General features: G+C 40.8%; 1 protein-coding gene across 8 annotated transcripts in view; it reads right to left on the bottom strand.

The window, feature by feature from the left end:
• PTPRA (protein tyrosine phosphatase receptor type A) overlaps window positions 1–25,920 on the bottom strand; it is a 206,811-nt gene that overhangs the window by 94,751 nt on the left and 86,140 nt on the right. For 6 of the 8 annotated variants that reach the window (XM_061583496.1, XM_061583490.1, XM_061583492.1 and 3 more), the window contains one exon: window positions 21,462–21,533. The exons of 1 other annotated variant lie outside the window; for it this stretch is intronic. In XM_061583496.1, coding sequence (XP_061439480.1) covers window positions 21,462–21,488 — 27 coding nt within the window. In that variant the 5' untranslated portion in view covers window positions 21,489–21,533. Of the gene's footprint in view, window positions 1–21,461; window positions 21,534–23,847; window positions 23,984–25,920 lie in introns of those variants that run through there. One more of the 8 variants, XM_061583497.1, reaches the window with a different exon arrangement.

Genomic DNA, 25,920 nt, shown 5'->3' with positions numbered 1-25,920 from the left:
AGCATCCTGATGATAGTCCTGCTGTGCCTAGAGAAACGACAACCAAGGAATTGGAAGAAGCTATCAACTGTATAGAAACGGGGATGGCAGCTTTTGAGAGGATTGATCCAAATTTCGAAAAAAGTTCTAAAGTGAATGAATGCAAGGGTTCTAAACGATATTGCATGCTTTAAGAAATTACCATCGCAACCTTTAACAGCAACAGCTACAGGTAGCCTTGAACAACCTTCAACGTCAACTTCATCCAAGTCTCCACCATCAAAACGAATAAGATTAGTTGATGAGTCAGATGATGAAGACTTGGAGTCAGATGATGAAAATGTGCCAGCTCCAGGGTCAACGGCGAAGGCTCGCCATGTAATGGAGAGCCAGCCAGCCTCGCAGCCCTAAAGGATGAAAAGGTGGATGATGCCAAGCACTTCTCTACCCAGAGGCTGATCACCTTTACACGTGCAGGAATAACACCTGCATTAGCCCCAACCTGCTCCTCAGCGCCGTGCCAGGAGACCTGGCAAAGACAGAAGCACTGCAGCCAACACTCAAACATGTATGAGCACCGAGTGAGCGAGCAAGGGGTGTGTGAGCGGGGTGATGAGTGAGGGAGCTGGCGGAGGGTGAGGGAGCTGGCGGGGGGAGGGTGAGTGCGGTGCTGAGTGAGGGAGCCAGTGGCAGGCGGGCGGGCGGGCAAGTGAACAGGCAGGTGGGAGGGCAAGCGGGGTGATGAGCGAGGGAGTCTCCAGAGGGCAAGCGAGTAGGCAGGGGGAGGGCAAGCGGGTGAGGGGATGAGCGAGGGAGCCGGCGGAGGGCGAGCGAGCAGGTATGGGTGGGCGGGCAGCTCCCTCCCTGCAATATGCAGCAGGGAGCCTGTCATGGAAGGGGAGCACTACTCCCCCACCATAATAAGGGTGACAGAGGCCGATGCACGGAAAAGTGGAACATCGATCAGCTGTAGCATGGGGAGCTTCAGGGGTCAAGCGCTGTCAGCTGGAGCTCCCTGCGCTACAGCTGATCGATGTCCGCTTTTCGGTGGGGGTCTGGTCCCTAACCTGCCATATGAGTGGGGCCCTACTGTACCTCAAAACATGTACAAATGCAAATGATAGACATGCTTCCTTTAACAGTCAAACATATATTCTTGGCAATATGAACTGGAGAGCAGGAGAGCAGCCCTTTGATATATGCACAGTTCTTTAATACATGCACATAGGAGTTATAAGAACACACACCTGTTCTTCACACTTTACACATTTGATCGTATCTACCACTAGGCTATGGTCTGTTTCCTACTCAAAGTTCTCATCGAGTAGCAAAGGCCCTCCCACACGCTGGAGGAGGATATCTGTTAATCAGAAAAGTAGGTGTTAGGCTAGGAATGGAAGAGTCAAGGGTGTGTTGTGATTCCATTTGCCAATTCACCAATTGTAACATTATTACATCAGAGGCCAACATTCAAATGGATCCTTTGTGACACTGAATGATTACAGGGGATATCCTTAGTTAGATTGCAGACATATCCATCATTGGAAGATGTGGCCATCATGAGAGGTGAGCACTCCCAAATCGTACATTCATTCTGAAAGATATTCACAGTACCAAAAAGAAGAGGGAGAAGTCAAAACTAATCCTGCCTTGGGAAAAAGCTTCATTTTAGCCAAGAGGCTACTAGGCCAGATTTAAGTAGCATTCTCCTCATGGGCTATATTAGAGGTACAAGTGATTTTATTCTGCATATCAATACTCCACAAAATCAGGAAAAATATCTGGCTCAATAGAAGACTGTAAAATAACCAGACAAGAGCACATGTCCAGAAAAGATAAGCAACAGCTCAGCAAGCATTTAAACAAGAAATGTTTCAAAATATTAAGTAGGAGACAAACAGGATGTAGTTAAGAAGGATAGAGGCAGCAAATAAAAAAGTAAAGCATTCTGAAGGTTATAGATAAAAATTGTTCATGTTTTGGAACTTCATAATTTTTTTGACTATTAAAACTATTAAAAGGACTGGCTTTCAGAAATTTTGTTATGATTCCTTGGAATTTGAGGAAGATTTACAGCCCAGCCTAGCCCGGCACTGCATTGCATTTTGGCTTCTTCTGCTTAAAATTCTGAAACAGGAAAGAACCTTTTTATAGAGTTGAGAGGGCAATCAGGTCCAAGATGTGCCATATACACTACTATGTGAATGCAAGTTACATCTGGAAACAGTAAGAATTAGGAGCAAAAGAGAGGATAAAGGAAATGCTAGCAAGAAAAATAGGAGAAAAGTCAATTTCTATGGAGAAATATGAAGGAGTGAAATCTACGCCAGGAGAAATACACAGGTCTTTTGACTGCCCAAAGTGAAAGATGTCCTTGATATCAGTAGACAGCCCAATTAACCCAGATTTTCCTTAACTATGTCAATGAAAGAGCCCCTAACTAAAAGGCACTTTAGCAAAAGGTGCATTTTTTCCTACATTGTATGCATTGCTTTCTAGCTTACAGCAACTTTGACTGATTTACAAGCCTTCAGACTATACATGATCACCAAACTGGAAAGGCATTCAAGATAGCCCGGAAGTGTAGGATGATATCCCCTAACCCCCTCCAAGTTTGCTTAAGGGAAGCCACTCTTGCCAATTGATTAAAAAGAAAGGGAAGATAAAAAGCTCGGCAGCTAACAGCAAAGCAGAATGAGGGACATGGCACAACTAAACAAGCCCTGCCTTAGCAGCTCCCACTGTGAACGCAAATATGTATGAACAACCAGCAATCTGGAAGACCCATCTTGGACGAATTCTGCTCACAACCCATTTGTGCCAGAGGGATTCCCTCTAAGATGACCTGGAGCGCTGGAAAACAGTACTTTGTTTTTTTACAGGGGGCATACCTAAGTTCCAGCACAACATAAAAAATATTTTGTTGGTATTATGGGTTTGCAGTGTAATAGTGCACCAGTTATTGGCATGATTTTTAGTAGCATAGCAACAAGAACAGCATCAGTAAAAGCATCTGCCATCTGTGATGAATCTGAATTCCAATTTAGCAACAGAAGAGCCTAATATGCAACCTTCAATAAATGTGCAGCAAGTCAGCCACTTATTTATTCAGACCACTTGTTGACCCAGCAACCCTGTAAATCAGGTTAGGCCAAGAGAGAGCAAGCATTCTAATGTCACTCAGCAAACTTCATGGCTAAGTGGGACTGCAAATCTCACCTCCATAGTCCTAGTCTGACACTAATCACTGTATCATACTGCCACATGCACACTTGCCTCTTGCCTTGTTTCTCTTGAATTTGATTCCTATTTTTACACATGGAGGACCAAGGGTGAAAAATAGCAATTTGCCCAAGGTCATTTCTGAGTCTAGAATTTGAACCCAGTTTTCCCCAGTCCAAATGCATTTTTCTACATGGGTTCTTAGCAGGTATTTAGGCTAGAAGAACAGAGGGTAGACTCAGCTGCTTCTCTTCCAAGATGACCTGTGTTTACAAGCTTGAAACCAGTCCACAGGAGCTACTGTAGTTTATCCAAAGACACAAATGTAGGTATAGACATGCTTTAGTTCTTCCAATAATGAAAACTGATCCAGTTTACACTGAGCAAACCTCTCACTTGTCACTAAGTACTTGCAGAACAAATATGCACATGAGACACTGATCAATGTGCAGAGTCCTTGAATACAACTACTACAGAGAATAGCTTCATTTTTGATGGTCACTGGAAGTATGTCCACAGACAGCTCTGCTAGAGGATAAACACACATGTGTACGGTGAATTCTGAGACAATCCCCACTTCCAGTTCTCTGATTAGAATTGTGTATATAAAATTTGAATGCATTTATTTAGCCTAATTTATTCAATGTTCAACATCAGCTCGGTTTAAGCCAGTATGTCCATAGCAAGGAAGCATCCAGGGCAGTGCAGAGGAGAATGGAAGTGAGTAAATAAATTATGCATGGTCTTAAAATCTTCTCACACCATTCACTATATATAAGCAAATATAAAGAATTTAGTGTATGCAAGAAAAGGACAATACAAACACAATTAAAACACCTTTTTCTTAGACAAGAATACAACGCTGGCACAATTAGCTGGCACATGTGACTAAGAATGTCCTTTTACCAAGTCTCAACCCAAATGGGGCTGCTTTGCTCAAAATAGGCAGCACTTCAACTGGGTTCTCAGCTTCCAACACAGAGAAAAAAAGAGGAATCATTGCATTAAACTGTACTTTTTTTGGATCTCCAGTAAGACTGCCATAAAGATGTACAATTAAAAAGAGATGTCAGCACCTCCATAAGTTGAGAACAGATTCTCCCTCTTTCCATCCATCTGAAATGTGGTAGAAATGCCACTCCAAAAGTTTGTCTTCTAGTATTTCTGACTTATCTCACTGGTACAACGGATTTAGCCCACTCTGTGACATTCTGCTGGGTAGCCTGTGAATGTCACAACTGATAAAAGATTCTTGAACCACAACAAGAAAGGGTATGATACTATGTCCCACAGGGGGAAGTATTCTATCCAGGATTTTTTAAAATGATGGACTGTAGATCATGAAGCATTCCATAGTGATTTTAAGTATTGACTAAACATTTACGCAATGCCATTGACGTCTGGAATAAACACTCTAGCGCAATTAATTTATTTATGGTATTTACATACTGCTTTTCAGGCGAACCTCACAAAGGGGTTTATATACTATTACTACAACAATGAGCAGGGAGCGGGAGTTATAATAAAGTGGAAACAACTGTTTGTGTAGAAGAAGCTGTGTCCACTTCTTCTCCGCTCCCCTCAGTGCAAAGTGATCCTTCATGAGCCCTTGTGGTGACAGCTGAAGGAGGGAGGGGTAACCACTGAGAAATGAATGGGGGCAGCTCACACTGTTTCTCTCTTCTCCACTCCCTTTCAGGGCAAGGCAGTTCTGCAGATATTCATGTAGTGACAGTTTATTTTATTTATTTGAGTTCTATCCCGCCCTTCCTGCCAGTAGGTGCCCAGAGCCCAGTTTATGCACTCAGGTGCCTTCCAAGTCCAAGAATTCACTAGTTCTGGGCAGCCCCTTCACCTAATATTGTATAGTTCTACAAGAATATCAGAGTTGGAGGCTGGTTATTGCATAAATTTTAAAGAAGCTAGAATGCTTTGATTGTCCTTGCTTCTGCCGTCCTGGGAAAGTCTTCAAGATGAACCCATTCTAGAGTACACTCTAGAAATGTTTATCTAGGACGGCAATTTACCTGCTTCTCTAGAGCATCAGCAGCAGCTTGGAGGCTCTTCCCCAGCCAAAAAAAGAGTAGGCAGAGGAATATTTCTGACAATTCTATATTGCATCAAAGAAGCTGCCAACAGCAGCATACAACATACTGAACTACCAGTATGTCACAAGGGCATGGAAATAACAGCAGCAACCAAAACTCAGTGACAAAGCATCAATAGCACAAGGCAAAACAATTGAATCTAAATCACCTTCAGCCGACACCTCCTGAAGAGCCAGGTTTTAACCAGCCATCAAAATGTACTTCTAAAGTCAGCATATTCTTTTTTTTTAATCGTTAGTTTATTAATATATGGTCACAGACCCATTCAAATAAAATAGTCAATAAAAACATCAGAATAGTTAAGATACAGAAATATAAAAGTACATCATAAAAGAAACAGCAGTTAAGAGAGAATCCTCTTGCGACTCCTTTGAGCAGAGAAGAGGAACTTAGCCACTGTCTCTGTTGTACACTTATTAAAATCAGCTAGGAAATATTTCAAAAACCAGACCAATGGCATATTCAAAGTATGGGCATAATCATGGAGAAGTTACAACTCTGTGACTTCACAGAGAGTGAAGGGAGCTGAGATTTATAGAAGATGATGATCCCTAATTTATATATCTTTGAAGACACCCAAGACTGGGAATTATTTTCAAAATGCTAACACAAACAAAGATTATAAAAGATAAATAAAGCAGCAGAATTCCCTTAGGCCACTGATGGTCTCTTCAGGAGCTGATGACATGAGCTTCCTTGCCTGGGAATCTCTTCTTCATACCTATCATATATTATCTGAAGCTTGTCCCTTTCAAGAGGCAGGTTGCAACGTTCTGTGCTAAAGCAGTCGCTTCTAAACAATCTTCAAAAAGGTAGTTCCACACAGAGGACATTAACACACTCCATTATCAATGCATGGATGACAAGTTAAATTCTTGTCTAAGAAGAGCGGTCACAGCTAGCTCATTGGACAAAGCTTGTGAAAGGATTCCCAGCTGCTGCTGCCACCAATAGCAATGCAAGGTCTGGTAAAACCCCAAGAGGACCAACCTTATCCTTTAGAAGGCATTTAACACCATCCATAGCAGGAAACAAACTTCTCTCAAGCTTTATGTTGGCCAAACATTATAGTCTCTATTTTCCCTAGATGAAATTTCAACATTTGTCCTTGACCAGCCCGCACCTGACTTCAGGCATTCATTCTGAGGCTGAAGTTGTTCTGCTGGATTTAATTAAAAATAGTGCTGTCTATCTTCACTCCAAATTATCCACTTCCAATATTTGCACAGAGCAGATAGAAAACACAAGATGGAATGCTATGGTACCCCACAGGGTGTAGTCCACAGGAAGGGGAGAGAAAGAGAGCAATCAGTGAGTGCTACTCTCTGGAGGCAACCAAACAGGAATAGAATCATTGCAAAGCCCTATCCACAATTCCCATATGTCTCAATCTTAAAGGATTTGGTTATCAAAAGTCTCCAAGAGGACTAGAAGCAGGCTGCTAGTACTTACAGGTACAAAGGATAACATTTGAAAATCACATGGGCAATGTCTGCTCAAGTTTCGTAAGTCAAACAGGTAAGTCTCGTAAGTCAAAAGAGTTTCTCAGGGTGGAGGGAGAGGCTTCAGCACACTGGATGGCTCCTCGCCCTTCCATATCAAGTCAGAATAAATTGTATAAATTTATACAGCTATACAGCTGGGGACCAGGATAACTGAAAGACCATCTTATCCCTTATATATGTTGTTGTTATGTGCCTTCAAGCTGATTACGAATTATGGCGACCCTATGAATCAGTGACCTCCAAGAGCATCTGTCATGAACCACCCTGTACAGATCTTGTAAATTCAGGTCTGTGGCTTCCTTTATGGAATCAATCCAACTCTTGTTTGGCCTTCCTCTTTTTCTTCTACATGGAGCGAGAAATGCCAGATGTCCAAGCTGGATTTAGAAAGGGAAGAGGCACCAGAGATCATATCGCAAACATACGTTGGATAATAGAACGGACCAAGGAATTTCAGAAGAAAATCACCCTGTGCTTTATAGATTACAGCAAAGCCTTTGACTGTGTAGATCATGAAAAACTATGGAATGCTGTAAAGGAAATGGGGGTGCCACAGCATCTGATTGTCCTGATGTGCAACCTATACTCTGGACAAGAGGCTACTGTAAGGACAGAATATGAAGAAACCGATTGGTTCCCAATAGAAAAGGATGTTTAATCTGTACGCAGGGTATTTGTTTAATCTGTACGCAGAACATATCATAAGGAAAGCGGGATTGGACCAAGATGAAGGTGTGAAAATTGGAGGGAGAAACATCAATAATTTAAGATATGCAGACGATACCATACAACTAGCAGAAACCAGGAATGATTTGAAACGAATGATTATGAAAGTTAAAGAGGAAAGCACAAAAGCAGAACTACAGCTGAACGTCAAAAAGACTAAAGTAATGACAACAGAAGATTTATGTAACTTTAAAGTTGACAACGAGGACACTGAACTTGTCAAGGATTATCAATACCTCGGCACAGTCATTAACCAAAATGGAGACAATAGTCACGAAATCAGAAGAAGGCTAGGACTGGGGAGGGCAGCTATGCGACAACTAGAAAAGGTCCTCCAATGCAAAGATGTATCACTGAACACCAAAGTCAGGATGATTCAGAACATGGTATTCCCGATCTCTATGTATGGATGTGAAAGTTGGACAGTGAAAAAAACGGATAAGAGAAAAATCAACTCATTTGAAATGTGGTGTTGAAGGAGAGCTTTGCGCATACCATGACTGCGAAAAAGACAAATAACTGGGTGTTAGAACAAATTAAACCAGAACTGTCACTAGAAGCTAATATGATGAAACTGAGGTTATCATACTTTGGACACATAATGAGAAGACAAGATTCACTAGAAAAGACATTAATGCTGGGAAAAACAGCAGAAAAAGAGGAAAGCCAACCAAGAGATGGATTGATTCCATCAAGGAAGCCACAGACCTGAACTTACAAGATCTGAACAAGGTGGTTCATGACAGATGCTCTTGGAGATCACTGATTCATAGGGTCGCCATAAGTTGTAATCGACTTGAAGGCACATAACAACAATTAATGGTGGGGGAGCGTGAAGAAGTTATTGCTTGCCATGTGGGGTGAAACCTTATGATAATAACTGGCATAAAGACCCTCTGGGTGAGAGCCAGGTGTCTGCACTACCTCAAGTGAGAGATGGGGTTGGGTCCTTGGATGTTTGGCTCTGGACCCAAACTACTGGATACAGGTGCGTCGTCTGGAACATTACGTTTTGTATGCTACTATTCAATTTTTGGAGTTGGTATTTTTCTCTCTTCTGCTTCATTTAAGCTACTACATTAGGTTAGCTTATTTGTATTATTTTATATTATGTTGTATGGATTGACTTTTCGTATTTACATTGATATTTTTATTATTCAAATTGTCTCTAATACATCTTTTGAGTTGTAATACTTACTGTTCATTTGATATGTTGTTAGCCACTTTTGTGGAAAGTGGCATACAAGCAAACAGATGATGATGCTCTCTATTACAGTGCAATGCACAATTGATCAATAAACTTTCAGGGGAAGGGCTGTAGGACATGCTTTGCAAGCAAAAGACTCGGGTTCAATCTCTGGTATTTCCAGGAAACCCTGGAAAACTGCTACCAGTCAGCATGCAGACAATAATAAGCTAGATGGGCCAATGGTCTGACTTGGTATAAGGCTGCTTCCCATGTCTAACTCTTCTGGTGGCACGCTAAGCCACAATTTGGGTACATAGTGAACCAGAGGGTCACTTGTTTGTCAAGCCCACAGCTTGCAGGGCTGAAACTATTGTGTAAACCAGCTCTAACTGCCTTTCTTCAAATTCTTCTAAAGAGCATCAGAGTGAATGGCTTATTTGTGTACATATACTACATTGTCCTTCTAAAATTGCTGCCCAACCTTTAATTTAATTGTCACATGAAAAGATATCCATCAATTGCCTCTTATTGTGTTTCTGCCTTTTATTTGCTGCCACTGCGCTATATTTGCACAGCCTGGAAGAATAAAAAGATCATCATATTTCAAAGAGCTTGTCAGAGCAGGTTTGTGAGTCTCCAAGCATGGACTGCCTATGTTTCTCTCTCTCGAAACTTGATAAATATTAATTATTATTCATGGGAGTCTCACTTCTGCAGCAGAATTTCATCTCTCCTTATAAGCTAGTAAAAATACTGTACAATTATTAATTGCAACTAATAAGGTATTTTTAGATTTTCAATTGGTATAAGAGGGTGTAATCTTTCAGTGAATGTAATGAAACACAGATGACCACAGTAATTGGAAAAATAACAGATTACAATAACATTATCTCACAAGAATTGCTGCTGCCATATTTAACATTTGTAGTACCCTCTAAACAGCTGCAGGCATATGAAGGGGCTGAGAATGAAACAAGACCACCAAGTGTGTAAGAATGAAGTTGTGTCAGCTAGGTCTAAACAAGGGGCATTGTACATTTAACTGAAAGTTTGGCTTTTTGCACAAAATGACCACACTTTGTGAGAGATTGGGGCAGTCTTTGAAAGAACTGGGCACTTACAAGAATGAGAAGTTCCTGTTCCATGGGGCTAATTGGGATCTGTTGCAATCTGGATTCTAGGCTGATTTTGAGGCAGAAACAGTACTAGTAAGTGACTTGTGCCCAAAATGGATGGGGGAGTGTAACCCTATTGGTTCTCCTAGACTTCTCAAAGGCTTTCAATAACCTCACCATGGTATCCTATCCTGGGCTGCCTTGCCAATTTGGGCTTAGGAGGCATGGTTATCTAGCGACTCTACTTCTTCCTGGAGGGTCCATCTCAGAAGGTGGAACTAGGAGGCTTTTGTTCCCACCCTATGGCCTTTGGTGTATGGCAGGAGTGTGGAACCTTCAGCTTACAGGCCCATGAGGGCCAACTTAGACTGCATTTGACCCTACAATTATAGGCCTTTAAATGGGCTATAAATACCTATTTACTCTGGATTTGTCACAGCTTTTTTTAAATTGAGTAAAAAGGATTGATATCTTCAAAATAAGAGCTGAATTATTATTGTTGTTGTTGTTGTTATTATATTTATATCCCACCCTTCCTCCCAGCAGGAGCCCAGGGCGGCAAACAAAAGCACTAAAAACATTAAAACATCATAAAAACAAACTTTAAAACACATTAAAACAAAACACCTTCAAAACATTACTTAAAAAAACTATCAAAACAATCTCTCTTTAATTTCTTTTTATTATTACTATAATTTATCTGGCCCATGTTGTAGTTTTTAGGCTGCTGAGTCATAACTGCTTTGATTTATTATTTTAATGTATATTTTAAGAACATAAGAAGAGCCTGCTGGATCAGGCCACTGGCCCATCTAGTCCAGCATCCTGTTCTCACAGTGGCCAACCAGGTGCCTGGGGGAAGCCCGCAAGCAGGACCCCTCCTGAGGCTTCCAGCAACTGGTATTCAGAAGCATGCTGCCTCTGACTAGGGTGGCACAGCACAGCCATCATGGCTAGTAGCCATTGATAGCCCTGTCCTCCATGAATTTGTCTAATCTTCTTTTAAAGCCATCCAAGCTGGTGGCCATTACTGCATCTTGTGGGAGCAAATTCCATAGTTTAACTATGTGCTGAGTAAAGAAGTACTTCCTTTTGTCTGTCCTGAATCTTCCAACATTCAGCTTCTTTGAATGTCCACGAGTTCTAGTATTATGAGAGAGAAGAACTTTTCTCTATCCACTTTCTCAATGCCATGCATAATTTTATACACTTCTATCATGTCTCCTCTGACCCGCCTTTTCTCTAAACTAAAAAGACCCAAATGCTGCAACCTTTCTTCGTAAGGGAGTCGCTCCATCCCCTTGATCATTCTGGTTGCCCTCTTCTGAACCTTTTCCAACTCTATAATATCCTTTTTGAGATGAGGCGACCAGAACTGTACACAGTATTCCAAATGCGGCCGCACCATAGATTTATACAACAGCATTATGATATCGGCTGTTTTATTTTCAATACCTTTCCTAATTATCGCTAGCATGGAATTTGCCTTTTTCACAGCTGCCGCACACTGGGTCGACATTTTCATCGTGCTGTCCACTACAACCCCGAGGTCTCTCTCCTGGTCGGTCACCGCCAGTTCAGACCCCATGAGCGTATATGTGAAATTCAGATTTTTTGCTCCAATATGCATAATTTTACACTTGTTTATATTGAATTGCATTTGCCATTTTTCCAACCATTCACTCAGTTTGGAGAGATCTTTTTGGAGCTCTTCACAATCCCTTTTTGTTTTAACAACCCTGAACAATTTAGTGTCGTCAGCAAACTTGGCCACTTCACTGCTCAGTCCTAATTCTAGGTCATTAATGAACAAGTTGAAAAGTACAGGTCCCAATACCGATCCTTGAGGGACTCCACTTTCTACAGCCCTCCATTGGGAGAACTGTCCGTTGATTCCTACTCTCTGCTTTCTGCTTCTTAACCAATTCCTTATCCACAAGAGGACCTCTCCTCTTATTCCATGACTGCTAAGCTTCCTCAGAAGTCTTTGGTGAGGTACCTTGTCAAAAGCTTTTTGAAAGTCTAAGTACACTATGTCCACTGGATCACCTCTGTCTATATGCTTGTTGACACTCTCAAAGAATTCTAATAGGTTACTGAGACAGGACTTTCCCTTGCAGAAGCTGCCTTCTATGGCTGATGCCTAAAAAGGTGCCCCAAACCAATGAAGGGTTTAAAACTTAGTATATGGAATAAAAGACTATTCACATGAGGGGGGAAATGCCGGAGGATGGTAACATATTGGCATTTGGTTATCAATGTAGATAGAACCATTCAAAAGTTAATTCACTTACACGAAATCAAGAAATTTGGGTGTGACTTCTTGAATATGGAAAATATGGTAGTTGCAGTCAAGAGTCACTCACCCAACACTAGAAACTGTATAACACTAAAACGAGTTAAAAAAGGAAAAGATCACATGGTGGAAAACAGACTCAGGAGAAACATGCATTATCTGAGCAAACATTTTGTGAGAATTGGCTAAAATTTGTAGAATGTTGGAATAGAACACAATGCTGATTTGCCTGTGCGCAATTTTTAACGTGCTGTAATCAGAACAGAATGTGGTTTCTTTTTATCTTGTCAGTGATAGCACATTGCGTAATCATGAAAAACGTTCAAAATTGTGTAAATGAAAACCAGAAATGGAAGCAGTATACTTGTGTACCATCCCCAACTTTCTTAGCACGCCAGCAAACTTATTTATTACATAAATAACCTGCCCTTCCTCCCAAAGGAATCTACATAATTATCCATTATGTATTTGTATGAAATATACAGTTGGAACTGAAGAAGCATTCACATGTTCAAGACAATGGCCCAACAATGCAAGTGATTGCACAAATAGAGGTAGAGACTCAAGGAAGCATGGAACAGCAGGCTGAGCACAGTACAGTTAAGTCGTGTCATGCCGCCCTGGGCTCTTGCTGGGAGGAAGGGTGGGATATAAACAAATAAACAAACAAACCTATGTGAATTCAACTTTACACACTTGGCAAAAAAAAAATTAAATAGTTCTGCCGATGCCACTCACCATTCCACTCAATGATCATATGCCCCAGAGTGAGCATGAGATGTGAATCTACTGTTCCCTCAGCTGGTCTGAGTTCTAACGTGTCTCTCATAGTGTGAGCATCTTACTGTGCTGAATGTGATTCTAGTGTTTAAAATATGTGGGCAGTACACACACAATTCAACTACAACCCAATAATACAACATCATTCACTTTCTCTCTACAGGACAATGCATTCAACGGTGCAATGTAAAAGGGGGTGATGCCCTCATGGAGACCCCAAACGTTCTGCATTGCAGCAACCTTCATAGCTGATCTGTGGGCTGGGCACAGTCAATTAACTGCAGGTGTTTCCACTCTCTTCCGGTGGAATTAGCAATAGTGTCCTGGACTGGCTGGGAACCCAGGAACAGGGTGGGTGAGCAGATGGAATAGCTTCCTCATCTCAGGACTCCTCACTATGATCCCTTGACTGGGCTGTACTAAGTTTAACATAGGAAAAGCCTTGCTGGATCAGATCACAGGACTATCTAGTCCACCTTCCTGCTTCCCACAGCGATCAACCAGATGTTCCTGGGAAACCCACAAGCAGGGTATGAGGGCAATAACCAACTCCATCTGTTTTCCAGTGACTGGCATTCAGAGGCATGCTGCTTCTGTACATAGAGACAGCACATTTTAGTGGTCATTGACAGTGTTTCTTCCAGGACTATGTCCAATCCCCCTTTAAAGCCATCCAAGTTTGTGGCCATTATTAAATCTTTGGAAACAAATTTCACAGTTTTAACTATTTTTATTTATTTATCCATCAAATAAAATTTATATAGCTCTTACTTAACAGAAAGCTTCTCAGTGATTTACAAAAAACAATCAAAAACATTCATTAAAAAATACCAATAAAATATTAACTGGCATTAAATTTTATGAAAATATGAATAAAATATTACACATAATAAAGTGCTAAAAGTTCTACTACCAACTCCTGGGATGATCTATCCGTGTATAGCTGAATGAAATATGCCAAGAATTTCCTTTTGGGATCCTCATACAAGGGACAATACAACAGGTAATGAATTATGTCTTCTGTCTGATCACACCCAAAAGTGCATTTCCATTCATTAGTTGGGATTCCCCGGCATCTCCCCTCCAGATATGCAGAGGGCATCACTTGAAACCTAAGTTCCGTGAATGCCCTATGAAGTTGTGCATAGGTCAAAACCTCAAAATAATTGGATCTTGCGTGATTGACCTTGCTGGGAGTACCAGATAGAAAAGGGTGCGGCAACTATTGTTGCCCTGTCTTGGCCCACATCATGGTCAAAGATCCAGTTCTTTAGTGCGAGTGGGCTAAGGCTTAAACATTTTTCCATGGAGAGGTTACAAGTCTCTAGCTTTGCTTGGCACTGGTGGGCCCATCCCCCATTCCTGAGTTGCTCAAACCAACAGAGCTTGGTAAGGGACTGATCATCCATCCTGTTTAATCTACACCAATATCTAAGGTAGGATAAATCGATTCTTGCTGAAATTGAAGGTAAACCAAGCTCTGCTCTAAGGTGGGTTGATGGAGCCCTGGGGGGAAGCCCCAGTATCTGCCTCATAAACTTATTTTGCAAAACTTCTGTCTCATGTTTGGCTGATTCCCCCCAAAGTTCTGCACCATAGAGCATTTGGGCTATGATTTTGAAAACAAAAACCTTGAGTACAGGATTAATTAGTTGCCCCCCTCTGGTACAGAAAAACTTTTGAATTTGGTCAGTTGATCTGGCGCATGAAAGTTTAATAGTGTCTAAATGATGTTCCATGACAATTTCTCACTGAAACTCAAGCCCAAATATTTGAACGAGTGAACCTGTTCTAGTTGGTGCCCATCTAGGACCCAGCTGGAATTCGGGGTGCTCTTGCAAAAAACCATGATCTTAGTTTATGAGTAATTAACTGTTAATTTCTCCTCTTTACAAATTTTTCCAAAGTTAGCTGACATCCTTTTGAGACCGATTTTATTCAGAGATAAAAGGACTAGATCATCAGCATAAAGGAATACTGAGATCTTACGATTGCCAACTGATGATGGAAACAAGGAAGGGGAAGCCATGCTGGGAATTATATCGATATAGAAATTGAATAAAAAGGGTGCCAATATGAAGCCTTGCGTCACTCCCCGTTTGATATGAATACCTCGAGATAGGGCACCTTGGAGGCCCAATAGTACCTGCAATGTATTGGCCTGATGTAAAGACTGAATAAGCCCGAGCAGTCTTTCATCAATGTTTGTTTTGGTCAAGTTTGTGCCATAGAAGGTCCCTATCTATTAAATCGAAGGCAGAAGAGAAATCTACAAAAGCAGCAAATATGGACTTATTTGGGCCCTTAACGGTTTTGTGAATTAAATGCTGCAAGACAAATGCTTGATCTATGGTGCTTCTGCCCTTTCTGAACCCTGCTTGTTCCTCGTGGATGATTGAATAGCTGGTGTCCCAATCAAGGAGCTTGTTTAAAAGATAACGGCCATATAGTTTAGAGGTCACATCTAGGAAGCTGATGGGTCGATAATTATGAGGGTCTGATGTGTCTCCTTTCTTAAAGACAGGCACAACAATGCTGGAACGCCAGCCAGCCAGGATGTCTCCAGTTGAGTTGATGTAAGTGAATAACGTTGCTAAGACTGGGGCCCACCAGTGAACATCTAAAAGGAAAACCTCAGGGGGAATCATATCTTCCCCTGGGGCCTTGCCAGAGCAGAGAGACAAAATCAAATCCTCTATGTCAGTGTTAGATACAGGTGGCCAGGCTGGGAGGTTGGGAGGATTCCCTGTTGTATCTAAAAGTAAGATTGTACTGCTACCGAAGATACTGCTGAAGTGGGAGACCCAGGTTTCAGGAGGGATTGGGGGGCAGCCTCAAAAAAAGTTTTGGGAGAGGCCTCCCTGGATCATGTTCCAAAATTTGGGTTCATTCCCTTCAATTAAAGCAAGGCCCAAGGACTTCCAATTATTAGTAAAGAAGGCCTTTTTTTTCTTTCTGAGCATTGTTTCATACTCTCTCCAGTGTAATTGCAAAAGACGAGTAGCCTTGTCAGAACCGCATCATCTGTTTTATTAATTTACGCAACTCCCTTTTCTTAGCTTAACATTCTCTATCGAACCAAGACCGAGAAGCATTAGGGGTTTTCTCTACTAGAGTGGTGGTCACTAGAGGTCTGAGTGCACTGGTTATATCCTGGTAATTCTGGGAAATAGACCAGGGGCTTTCAAGGGCAAGTTGTTGAAGCTGTAAAAGCTTATCTGACCCTAGCATCCACCCTATGTTGAAATCAATTTCCAGAGACCATTTAAGCCATCTTACTCCCTGTAAATAACCTGGGCATTTTGGAATCTGTTGACACATTAAGATATGAATTGTGTAAATTAAGAATGAGCCTAAGTGGAAGATAGTCACTTTCAGATCTATCTTCCAATGTCATACACTTGACAAAAGGAACAATAGGAAGTGACCCTATTATATAATCAAGAACACTGGCTCCCTTCTCAGAGGTGTAAGCATAGTATCTCTTGGAGTGATCTAAATAAGTGCCATTAAAACAAACCACTGCTGGGAGGAAGGGCGGGATATAAATCAAATAAAAAATAAAAAATAAATAAACCAGCTGAAATATAAAAATTAAAGAAAAAAGAGCTTGTCCATACTTACTAAAATTATCTTGTCTCATGAAAATCGGGGAATGCTTACTTATTCCCCAAGGTCGAGACGCATGGCCTTTTCCAGCAGAGGATAGCTATTTCCCATCCCAGCATTAAAATCACCACAAATAAGGATAAAATGAAAGGGGTAATCGTTATCCAGGAGGGCTTCAAGTTTGCTCTAAGACCCAGCTGCAAATCTAGAGGTTTGAGCGGGAAGGTAAACATTAACACATATAAGGGGGCACATCTTATGTCCTCGGATGACTAAGACCTGGCAGAAGTTGGGAACTGACTCAACTATCTCAGAGTTCTGTACCTCTAAGGTTGAGGAGATCAAAACGGCCAGTCCTCCACTGCCTCAGCCTAGACAAGAGGTTTTCAGGGCAGGTTGATTCTGAAGCCTTGCAGGTAGAGATATTTTTTTTCCAAGAGCCAAGTCTCCTGGAGACAAACAATATCAAAAGACTGTAGGTAGCAGATAAAACCCAAATCTGCCAATTTATTATTCCATCCTGCAATGTTCCAAGGCAGGAAGTTTATAAGTGGACCAGGGCATTTAATGTCCATTAATCAGCCCTCAGCAGAAGAAAGCAGAGGCACACTGTTGAGGCCACAATGTTGGTTATGCCTGGATTCTCCCACTTGGGTGGGGAATGTAAGTCCACCTTTTGTCTGTATCCTCAAGTTTGCAATTACAGGGCAGTTTGTCTCCGGGCATAGGAGTTTTAGTCTCTAAATATTTTCTACTTTGTGCAGAATGGATGTTAGTAAAGTGTTGAAATTACATGCCTGGGTAGGTTGTTGAAACAAAAAAATTTTTTTATAGAAGGCACTGGAAACAATACAGCAAGATTCCAGCAAATATATGAATGGACAGGAAGTTAACTATGTGCTGTGTGAGGAAGTGCTTCCTTTTGCCACCATTCAGCACCATTGGATGGCCCCATGTTTTAGTTTTATGCAAGGGAGAATAACTTATCCCTACTCATTTTTTCCACATCTTGCATAATTTTACACACTTTATCATGCCCCTTACTCGCCCCCCCCCCAATTAAAGAGACTCAAACACTGCTACTTTTCTTCTAAGGTGAAGTGGTCTAGTCCCCTGATCATTTGGCTGCTCTTTTCTGCACCTTTTCCAGCTGTACAACAGGATTTTTGAAGATGCATCAACCAGAACTGTACATAGTACTCCAAGTCTGCTTTAAGTTGGAAGACCATTTGTTATTCTATGAAAGGATAGCCAATATTGTGCTCTCCAGATTTTGTGGACTATAGCTTCTATCAGCATCAGCCAACATAAGATGGTCAGGAATTATGAGGGTTGTAGTCCTAAACATCTTGGCTACTCCTATCCTATGACTTCCAAGAAAGGCACTGAAAACCTTTAAGACTCAGGTTTCCAGTCTGAAGATTCTCCAGGATCTGGCCAACTCATTTTTACCCAGTTTAGGGCTGGTGTACTAGCTGCCCCCATTCAAAAAAAGAACAGATACAGCTATGACGACACCCACTTTAGTTCCAACAGGAGTGGATTACTGCAATGTGCTCTATGTGGGGTACCTTTCAAAGCTTTGGTTATTTGCTTTAAAGCTCTATAGGGTCTTCCATATTAATTTGCACATGTTGATCAGAGCTGGTTATTGGCAGCATGCAACTCCTCCTTTGCAATAGCTCCACTAGCAATGAGCTGGTTATAATGTAGGCCCAGGATATCTAAAAGCACCATCTCCCATATGAGTTTGCTCACTCATTAAGATCTGCTGAAAAGGCTTTTCTACATATCCCATGACCATCTGAGCTGCAACTGGGGTGGTTGTGGGGGAAGGCCTTTTCTGTAACCACACCTAGACTCCAGAATGTACTGCCTTGAGAGGGCTGCCTCGCCCCATTTGAAGGCTTTCCACAATCTCTTAATGATCTATCTTCTTTGGCAGTCTCTGGACCTTTCAAATTGCTGATTATTTACACTCTTTGGAGCATGAATGACGATTTTAAGAAAAACTTTTAATTTTATATATAACATACCAGACCTTTTTGTACTTTCATATGTACAATATAACTAGCTTAAAACATCTGAACTAATTATATCACACAATGTATCATCCCCTAATATTATCACAATCCATTCTTTAATTATTTTATATACCTTTTATATTATTTCAGCAGTGAGAAAGCTTTGAAAAATTCTAAATCAAATCTTTGCCTCATATAATGGGGGGGGGGAGAGACACACCAACGTTTTTTTAAATAGTTCTTGCCATCTTCCATCTCTTATCTGCACAACTTCTGTAAGCCTGAACATCATGGCAACACACCATATTTTGTTAAAACTACTCTTGTTTGGTTTGAGGTTTATTATGCTGCTGTTTTATTCTTTAATTATATTGTGTGTGTGTGTGAACATTCAGTGCTAGTCATACGCACTTAAGTAACAAGTCTATTGCATTCAATGGGTCAACTCTGACTACTATTGACTATCTCCCATATAATATAATCTCACATTATATATGTACACACAATCACCTGCTATTGTTTTAAACGTTTTAAACAGAAGATATAAATATTTCAAATAACAAAATATTGATTTACTATAGTTGATGAAACAACAGGTTGAAAAAAAAGTACTAGAGCATTACAGTGTGCCACTAACATGACCCTCAAAAACCAAGCCCAGTCACTTGTCAGCAAGACCCACATTTTGGGTGCTTTTCCTAAGACTGCATGTGTAATCCTCAATGAGTAAGAAATGTTTATATAAAAGTTTGTTTCAATTATCTTTTTCCAGAACAGAGAAACCACTGTCCAGCTTCACAAAAGATGGAAGATCTGCTCTAAAATCTTTACAACTACAACACAGAAGGAATACCAAGTGAGGAATTTTACCGATATCCCATGTGCCCTAAAAATATTTTCTAGTAAATAAGCTGCTAAAGAAGATCCAGGGAAGAGTGTCAGGCAGCTGCTAGGACTGTTTGCCATGGCAAATATTGCATTTGTAGACCTACCTCTTGTTCTGTGTCTGCCTAACAGACTCTGTCTGACAATCTAAAGTGGATGCAATGTGTTTTCCATATGCATATGTAGGAAATGCATGCACTCTGATACCACATATAGGAAATGTGTCCACAATGGTACTGTTTGAAACAATAGTATGCTGGGTAGATACAATACATATATGATTTTAATATGCAACTTGAAAGCTACAGTGTGATTTTGTGAGATATACAAATCCACAAGAAATTATTAATACCTGTCTTGATTTGACCATCTTTCATGCACATACCACTGTCTACTTCTGGTCACACTCAGAAGTGAATGGTGGACAGAGGATATTCAAGATGCAAAAAGGTTGAATTGTAGCAGAGGATAGAGGAAAAAATGGCAAAGTGGGCAATCCTTGTCAATTTCTCAGGGGCTGAAACTGAGGAAATCGGTTGGAAGGGGGAGAAGAAGAGATTTGAATTACCCTTGCAGAAGAAAATCAGTCTAAGAGGAGTTCCAATGGAAGGAAACCCACAGGAAGAAGCTGCCTTGGAGACCCCAGTAGGGAACAGCTGGTCCAAGGAAGGCCACATGTGCACTCCTGCCCATGTTCCACATTCAAAACAAAAAATAGGTTATACAGGCAGAAAACAGCCCCTGACCAGATGCATGCATGTGTGACCATGTGTAAGATGTGTGCGAGTATGTGGACATCTAGACTCACTAAGATTTTGGAGAGGGTAGAAAAGGGCTATCTACATTTAAAAACAGGAAAGTGTCCCCAAAGCTTAGCATTTTTCTCCCTCAAAAGGGGCAGCTTGAGAGATTTTCTTGGGTGGGCCTCCTGAAGAGGGGTCTCCCAAGTGAAAAATTAAGGGATGCCACTTCCTGCCCAAGAGTAAACCTAATCTCATGACAAAACTACACAAACTTAACTTTTTAAAAGTCAACAGCTTTATTAAAGGTGGGGGGCAAGCAAACATTTTTATTTTATTTATTTTTATTTATTAGATTTATTAGTCGTCCATCTGACTAGTTGTCCAGCCACTCTGGGCGACGTACAGAATAAAAACATAATTATGTTAGAACATTAAAAATCCATTGTTCACTCTCTTTTACATACAATAATAAAGTATTACACAAGTCATCATGGTCAACCAGGAACAGAATGAATTGTAATAAATGCCAGTTAGAAGACAGACATTTGTATGTGACCCTTTCATCTATAAAATTTCACTGTCTAGAATCTAGATAATGTTATACAAATTGGTATAATTCGTTTTGACACCTAGAACAAACAAAAAGTTAATGGGCAAGTTAACAAGGTGCCTCAATTAGCTAGAAGAGAGCTTATTTCAATAGCCTCATCACTTCAAAGGGTAGCTGTGTCAGCAAGTATGAAGGGAGAAAATTGTAGATTTTTTAAAAAATGAGCCTTTGAAAAGGGTAAAGTGTGTAAATCCTTGGATTAGACTAATTTAATAGTCTCTTTGCTCAGTGTCTAAAACCCAATGAAGGCTTTGCAGTCTAAATTAATCTTTTATTTTTAATATCCCTTAAACATCTCAATTTAAAACAACAACAACATGGATGGTCTAGGCTACTGCCCACATTATGAATGGGTGGTTTAGGACAAAGGATTAAATTATCATCTGAACAGGCCAAACAGTAAGTCAGACCAGAAGGAGGGCAACCACAGATGCTTTGGCCCCAGGAAGCAGCTGGACATACTCAGCCCATCCAGGTGGGTCAGCAAAAAATACAGGGAGTAAAAATATACAAGGAAGACCATTACACCTGCCGAAACAATGCTACTGAACTACAGCAGATCTCACTTTGTCTCCACTCAAAAATTAATAACCAGATGAAGTGCCAACATGTACTGTTACATTTTTTAATAAATAAATTAATTAAATATCCAATGAATTCTCCTCTTTACCGTAATTATCGTAGGCACATTATCCATCCATCGGGCATTTGGATCCCATAAAGGTCCTTCAAGTTCTACCTCCTGTAAAGAAACAGATAGTTATTTTTTCAGGTGAACTGAAAGTTCAGTCTGCAAGATTATACTCCAAGAACAAGGGTACTAAATTAGAACACTTGGTTGGCAATCCTGTTCTCTGAAAGATTTTGAACAGTAGAACAGAAGTTAAAGCAGGGAAATCCAGATTTTTTTTAAAGCAGACTTGTGTGAGTGTGAAAAATATCTGGGAGCAGTAGCACAGTAGCAAATTCAGAAGTGCAGGGTCCCTTCCTGATTGTCACAGACACACACCCTTCCCTCCCCTTTTTACTACTGGGTTGAGAATGAAATCCTTGTTAATACCTTCTACCACAACAACAGATGTTCCAGGAGCCAACAAGCATGAAAAGGGAGATGGTCAGCTACTGAAAATAATCTTCTCAGTGACTCGCAGACTCCCTTTTCATGCTAAATGGCTTGTGGGATGCTAGAGACATAAGTACCCTGCTCCCCCAAAACATAAAGGGTCTAAGACCCTCTGAGACCCTGGACAATTACATCACTGCCTGGGAGAATAAAAAGGCCTTTACCTGAGGCCAAAAGAGAGAGCAACAGCACAGAGTGTAGGTGCCGGGCAAGCCTTCCAGGGGAGAGATTTCCATAGGAAGGGCACAACAAATGAAAATGCCCTCTCCACTTGCCACCTCTAATAGCAACAGCAGCAACCAGAGGAGTACATTGGCAGATTACGGCAGACTGATATTTATTTTTTTATTTATATCCCGCCCTTCCTCCCAGTAGGAGCCCAGGGCGGCATGATATGGAACAGCAGGCTTTCCCTTTGAGGATTTGGACCCTAAGCATCTCCTTCTGGAAGCAAAGGTGGTGGCTTTTTCTATTACAGAGAATTTAAGAATACAAAACTAGCAACATCTGAACTCACAAAATGTCCACTGTCATCATGACAGCATGAGATCAAATATTTCTTGTAAAAACAAATGCTGTGGTGGTTTCACCAGTGAAGTACAGGTGAAGACAAAACAATGGACCATGGCCTATGGCTAGCTGTTACTGGAGACAGAATGCAGGACTCAATGGCCTTGCCTGATCCAAGGAGGAAATCCTTATGGTCTCGAATAATTAAATAAATGGAGCAGTTGTTTATTTATTTAGCTATTTGTACAGGCAGTTATACACAGCCATCTCAAAAGTGGCTCACATCATAAAGCAAAATACAAATTTCACAGTAAAAAACACAATTAAATCTTAGAACACCAGCAAAACAGAACAAACAGGGGCAGCTATTAAACTATGCTGAAAAGTCTGGACCAGCCTCACATTAATTAGTTAAAAGTAAATATAGACAGCCAGGACTTTAAACGCCATTTCAAAATTTGTATTCTACACAGGTGGCATTTTGAGACACAGGTGGCATTTTGAGGCACAGGTGGCATTTTGAGACACTGTTAAATGGGCAAGTTCTGTGTCTCCCGCCCCCAAATCAAAAGGCTCAAGAAGACAAGTCAACAGGCCAAGTATTACATATTTCATCATTGTAGGAAAATGAGAGATTTGCTGACATTAAGTATTGTCAATGATTTCTGGTCTAACTTACTGTAGTAGTTTCAGGTCATATAGCACCCCCCCCAATCATACAGTGATTTGCAAAATACAGAGTTTTAGGCTCCCCTCTCTTTATTCAGTCTGCTCCCTCCTCCTCCAGATCTGGTTCTACTCCCCTTCTTCCTCTGAACTGCCAAGAAGATCAAAAACAAAAGATCCCACTTGAACATAATGTACAGAGTTAACAAGCATGCTCTGAACTAGTACACAACAGCCTGCCAGAAAGAATCAGGGCTGTTGCTTATTGATATTTTTCATAATCTATGAAAGATTCCCAAGATAAGCAAGCTGGGAAAACTGCTTCAAAGAAAATGACCTAGGGGCAACCTGAGATAGAAAAATGGGGAGGGGGGTAGAGGAGGAAGAGGAGATGAAGAAATAATAGATCAACAAAAATATTTAATTACTTCATTTTGTACCAACTCCCCTTTGCTCAGAATCATCTTCATTTACATATCTTTTTAATGTATCCCCTCAGTCAATTTGTGAGATGTGCAGCTGCAATTTCCATTTTGAAAATCCTAAATTACCACTGTCTCAGGTCAGTCAGTTGGTACATTACCAAACAGAGCTTTGAACCTTTATCTTTCAGTCTAAATCCAACACAACATCCACTAAATAAAACCACTATGCAAGGCCACAATTATGCTGCATGTCTATGAAGGAACAGAAGCAGCACTGAATGCAGTGTTAGGTCCAAAAATTAGCTTCAACAGTCAGGTGAAGGCATGCATACCCAATAAATCTCAGAAGCCAGAAGGATCTCCAGGGCTCCTCCACAGCTCGATTCCAATATATTATGCCTCTGCCAGTCATGAACAAGTCTGACTATCTCCTACAATTATCTAAAATCAGTAACGCTTTGATAAAATCTGCAAATGAATAAAAGCAATTATTCAGAAGAAAGAAGGTGCATGCTGTTTCAAACGTGAGAGAAGTAAGTCTCACTTTTTTTTGATAACTGCTTACTTCCAAGGAAATGAATTACAACCTTAGGGCTTACTCACAAGAATTCAGTGGGAGGTCTTGGCTTAATAGTGGTGGTGGGGTTAATAGTTTTTCTCCCTTCTTACAGTAGGACTAATGCCACAATGTAAGTGCCAAGCCTATAGAAGTGCTCCGCACCTCCAAGCCAGCCTGCTTGGAAAGTGGAGGATAATAGTACTCTTAACATAGCACTCCTAATTCTGCATCATAAAAACATTTTTAAAAACCCATCTTTATCAATTAATCAGTTTGATGAAAACAAATATTGCACTCCTAATAAAAATACTACATACAGCAGTAAAATTTGCAGAATCATGCAAATTGAAAAGTCATGCAAGTTACATAACTGACACATATCACAGAACACAGCTTTTGGTGCAATTCAGGGTCTATTTTTCGTTTGTGTTTAACAGCAAAGTGCACAAAATCCTGACCACATGTACTTTCCTGCCATTAATTCTTCTAGAATTAACCACCATCTCCTGCTCCATAAGCATCCTAGGGCTTGTTGCCAGAGAAAGAGTACTGGCCTTTAAAGTGACTCTTTGGCCTGTTCCAACAAGGGACACTCCTAAAGGTGAGAGCCTAGGGACGGCCAGAAAACCACTAAGGATTTCTGGCTTCTTCTCAGGTCAAGCAAGACATGGATGTTAGCCACATCTCTTAATCACATGCCTGGGATTGTATGTATATGTGTGTATATCTCAAAGCAGCTACAGGACAGGGGATATTAGCCCTTTTCCCCAGTACTGTTTCCCTGCTGAGAATTGTCCCTCCTTGGGTACTATTTTTAGCAAGTAGCGGCCAGGGGTGGGTGATTTTCTGCAAGAAAAGAGTGCAGGAGGGAAAGGTTATTTCCTCCGCCTTTTCACGCTGCAGTCCCAGTGAGCATGTGTCATGGAAGTCAAACGTTTTTACTCTTCCAGTGATGGTTTGCTGGAGTTTCATTTCAGATCAGGTACCTATAGATATCTGCTCACAGTCACAAAGCTCTGTGTCAGGGCCATTAATGTGATCCAGTGTTATGCTGTAAATCCCAGACACTTAAAAACTGATGGGGACTGCACGTCACTGCAGTTAAGGGCAAGACTGTGAATATGCTGCAATTCTGTGGGAGCACAGGATGGTAGTGGATACCAAGTTCAGCTTCCTGAGAAATCTGAACTTCCATCATTTAAGAAACGTAAGGTTCTAGCCTTTATGGTTGCAAAGTTAATCTTGAAAACATATGAACAATACCTGTTAAAATCTCTGAAGATTTTCAGTTCAGTGGTTGGGGCAGCACTTCAGGGATCTTGCCCCTTCTGTGCCAGGAAAACCAGATTATTCAAAATGAGAGGAATTATGTTGACTTGCACAATACATACAGATTAAAAAATCAACTTTCTTTGGTGCAGAATTTAAACTTTTTAGCATGGAGCTCCACACTGCCAGGGCTGTGTGGTGCTGCCATCGCCCAACGAAGAGTCTAAAAAGCAAATAACTAACTTGGGAAGCCAACCTCAAACTTTCAGGTCCTTAAAAGGGGTGTTTTTCACTAATCTTCAAAATATCCTACCTCCTTACCATGAACAGATTAAGTTGTACAAAAAAAAAAAGGTGTGCTCAATTTTTGATCACTCTTATATCAAAAAGGTTGGACAGATGTTGTGGTTCTTGCTTTATTTAGGGGCTTTATGCAAGCCACCATGAGTTCTTTGGACCTTTGTGGGATAAAGGCTTAATCATCTGAATTTACACAAGTTACACATACCACTTTTTCATCACATAGAATTTGCATTACCTTAACAGAGAATTTTCTTGTTTTATGCACAGAGAATAT

The sequence above is a fragment of the Rhineura floridana genome, chromosome 9 (genome assembly GCF_030035675.1).
Source record: "Rhineura floridana isolate rRhiFlo1 chromosome 9, rRhiFlo1.hap2, whole genome shotgun sequence".
Classification (NCBI taxonomy): Eukaryota; Metazoa; Chordata; class Lepidosauria; order Squamata; family Rhineuridae; genus Rhineura; species Rhineura floridana.
The sequence above is the reverse complement of the archived record's forward strand: the minus strand, read 5'-3'. Positions and strand labels throughout refer to the sequence as shown.